General features: G+C 47.2%; 1 protein-coding gene across 1 annotated transcript in view; it reads right to left on the bottom strand.

Annotated features, from left to right (window-relative positions):
* HCLS1 (hematopoietic cell-specific Lyn substrate 1) overlaps nt 1-2,676 on the bottom strand; it is a 21,987-nt gene that overhangs the window by 2,958 nt on the left and 16,353 nt on the right. The window contains exons 6-8 of the mRNA XM_008564906.1: nt 1,510-1,620; nt 899-954; nt 399-512 (exon numbers count right to left, since the gene is read on the bottom strand). Coding sequence (XP_008563128.1) covers nt 399-512; nt 899-954; nt 1,510-1,620 — 281 coding nt within the window. The remainder of the gene's footprint in view (nt 1-398; nt 513-898; nt 955-1,509; nt 1,621-2,676) is intronic.

The following is a 2,676-nucleotide window of genomic DNA, read 5'->3' as shown; positions in this document are numbered from 1 at the left end:
TGGACAATGGGGCCTCTCTCCAGTCTTCACTCTTACACTTACCAGGAACCCCCCCCCCCCCGCTCTCCGCCAACCCAGATGGAACCCATCCCTCAAAATGAGCTCCAACCTGTAGTGACAGCTCCTTCTTCTTAGTTCCTGCAGCAACGATTGGCTGTGCTGGCTGGTGACCTGCCTTCTGTTGAACTATGTAAATCTTGCTTTTTTTCCTAACTAATGTCTCCTGTATGAGGCCCAATTACACAGTCAGACTGAAATCTTCCTAAAGACAGGAATAGCAGACCCTGCCTAAGACAGGAGAGGCCTTTGCCTTATTTTTCTGTCAATAACTTGTGCCCTTTAAGCTCCTGTCTGGGCAAGAGATCCTGGATGTGGATCCCAGAGGGCCAAGCGCTCACCTCTGAGGAGACTTTCTTGGGCAGTGGGGCAGGCACCACTGGCTCTTCCACAGTCACTGCCGGCTGCTGAGCCTTGTGGCTCATCTTTACCACTGCCTTTCCAAGCCCAGTTGCCTAGAATGTAGCAGGGCCCCAGCCAATGCATGAGGAGGAACTAGTGCAGGGGAGCACAGTGACATGGAGTGGGAAGAGACTAAAGATTGAGTTGAGCAATGCCAAGTAATCAATGAAATTTCAAGTCTAACGTCACCTTTGCCTGTGGTTTATCTCTGTCTCTCTCTGACTCCCTCCACTCTCTTCAGTCAAAGCTCAGACTTTGGAAGTTATGCCCACTGGATGCTGAGGACAGTCAATGGGGGGTGTAGGACACTAGCAGGATAGGCTCAGGGCACCCAGTACCACTGTCCCATCCTTCTCCCAGCCTTGCCTCTCACTCTTCTCTGCACACTTCCCTAAACTTAGGGGACTCTTCCCAAGACATTGGTGTTCTGGTGGTTTACCTTATCCACTCGGTCCTTCTGGATTCCATACTGTCCACCAAAGCCCTTGGCATAATCTGCAGGACAGAAAGTTCTGAGAACCATGACAGGAGATAAGAATTCTGGGAATAGGTGGGGAGAGGGAGCAGCGGGAAGAAAGACCAGAGGACAAGAAGGTGGAAAACAGATGTTAGAAGGGAAACATGAGAATCAGAGGATAGAGAGAGAGGCATGGATGGGAAGAGAGCGGAAAGATGGGGAGAAAAGAGGTCGGAAGAGAACGGAGAAAAGAGAGAGGAAAGGAGGGAAACACAAAGAGAGAGAAGTGACAGATGAGGAAATGTAAAGGAAGAAATAGGAAAAAATAGGGAGAGCCCTGCAGCCACCCCCTATGTGTCCCAGGGAAGAAGGAGACCTCTCTGAGCTGTGTGAGGCAGAGGGGCCTCTAAGACTCACAGCCAAACCCCTTCTGGCCATCACCTAACTTGTCAGTCACCCCCCCTGCCACATGCACTTACTCTCCACCCAGCCACTTCCCCTGCACATCTGGGGCCCTCGGGTTGGGTTCCAGAAAGGAAGGAAGGAGGGCCCTGTGCTACTCTGCAACCTCCCTCCTTTCAACTCCTACTCACCTCTCTGGGACTCGTGTTTCTCCGTCTCTCCCTTGTAGTCATATCCCAGTGCAGCCTTGTCCTGTTTATCCTTCTCCACCCCATAACGGCCACCAAAGCCACAAGAGTAATCTACGGTTGAAGCAGCAGTCATGAGAGCCCACCCGCAGCCTCCAGCCCACCAGAAAGTTCTGTAAAGGACAGAAATCAGGAGGAATGAGTGCATAGCGACAGGGGCCTGGGAAGAGAGCAGGGTTCAAATACAGGTGAATTAAAGAGAAACGGTGTCCTAAGTCATCTTTCATAAGCTTTAACTGAACACTGCTCACTCTTTTCTTCTTTTTCTCTCCTCCCTCACTTCCATCCCAAGATGAGATCATTTCAGTTTTCTCCTTTTCTCTTCCAGGAAGGGGGAAGTACACAGAATGAGGGGAGAAATATCCAGGGGGGAAAAAGGCAGATACATGTGAAATGTATGCCTTTCCCCTACTCCCATATACACATAAAAATGTCAGGTAAAATATAGCAATTTTTCAAAATAGGGAAGCTCAAAGAAAAGAAGAAAAAAGTCCTGGCTCCAAAAACAAAGATGAATCAAAGCTGTATGTCTGAGAGTAATTATGAGCTGACACCACAGAAAACTCAAGGGTGTTTTAAGTTCCAAATTTAATAAATAGGGTTTAGGGTCTAGGATCTGGGGTTCGAATTTCTGTACAAGAACCAGGGAGGAGAGGGGAAGGGAGCAGAAAAGGAGGCTCTGCCTATTCCTATAAAAGAGTTCCAGAAAAATTCTACTCGCTTGTCCAGGGAAATGGTGAGGGACCTTTTCATCTGTTCAGCATTTGATAGAGGGAAATTTTACCTATGAGACTTAGAAACTCCAGGCCTACACCTGATGTGGAATGCAAATATCCAACTTTTTACTGCTTATGTGATGCAGGAATTCTAGGCTGAGAAATTAACTTAAATACTGATCCAAGAAAATATACACCATGGAAAGAGTAAGCATAGGAAAGATGGCATGAATATGAGAACAAAGCAGACCTCAACACAAAATGCATTATTAGAGACAAGAGGGATGTAACACAAGTATAAAAGAACAGTTTATTATTCATCAGGAATTTGTTCGCTGGCATAAACCTATTAACAGAATCAGAATTTATGAAGCAAAAACTGACAGAAGTAGAA

This window comes from Galeopterus variegatus, unplaced genomic scaffold (assembly GCF_000696425.1).
Source record: "Galeopterus variegatus unplaced genomic scaffold, G_variegatus-3.0.2 Scaffold192, whole genome shotgun sequence".
NCBI lineage: Eukaryota > Metazoa > Chordata > Mammalia > Dermoptera > Cynocephalidae > Galeopterus > Galeopterus variegatus.
The sequence above is the reverse complement of the archived record's forward strand: the minus strand, read 5'-3'. Positions and strand labels throughout refer to the sequence as shown.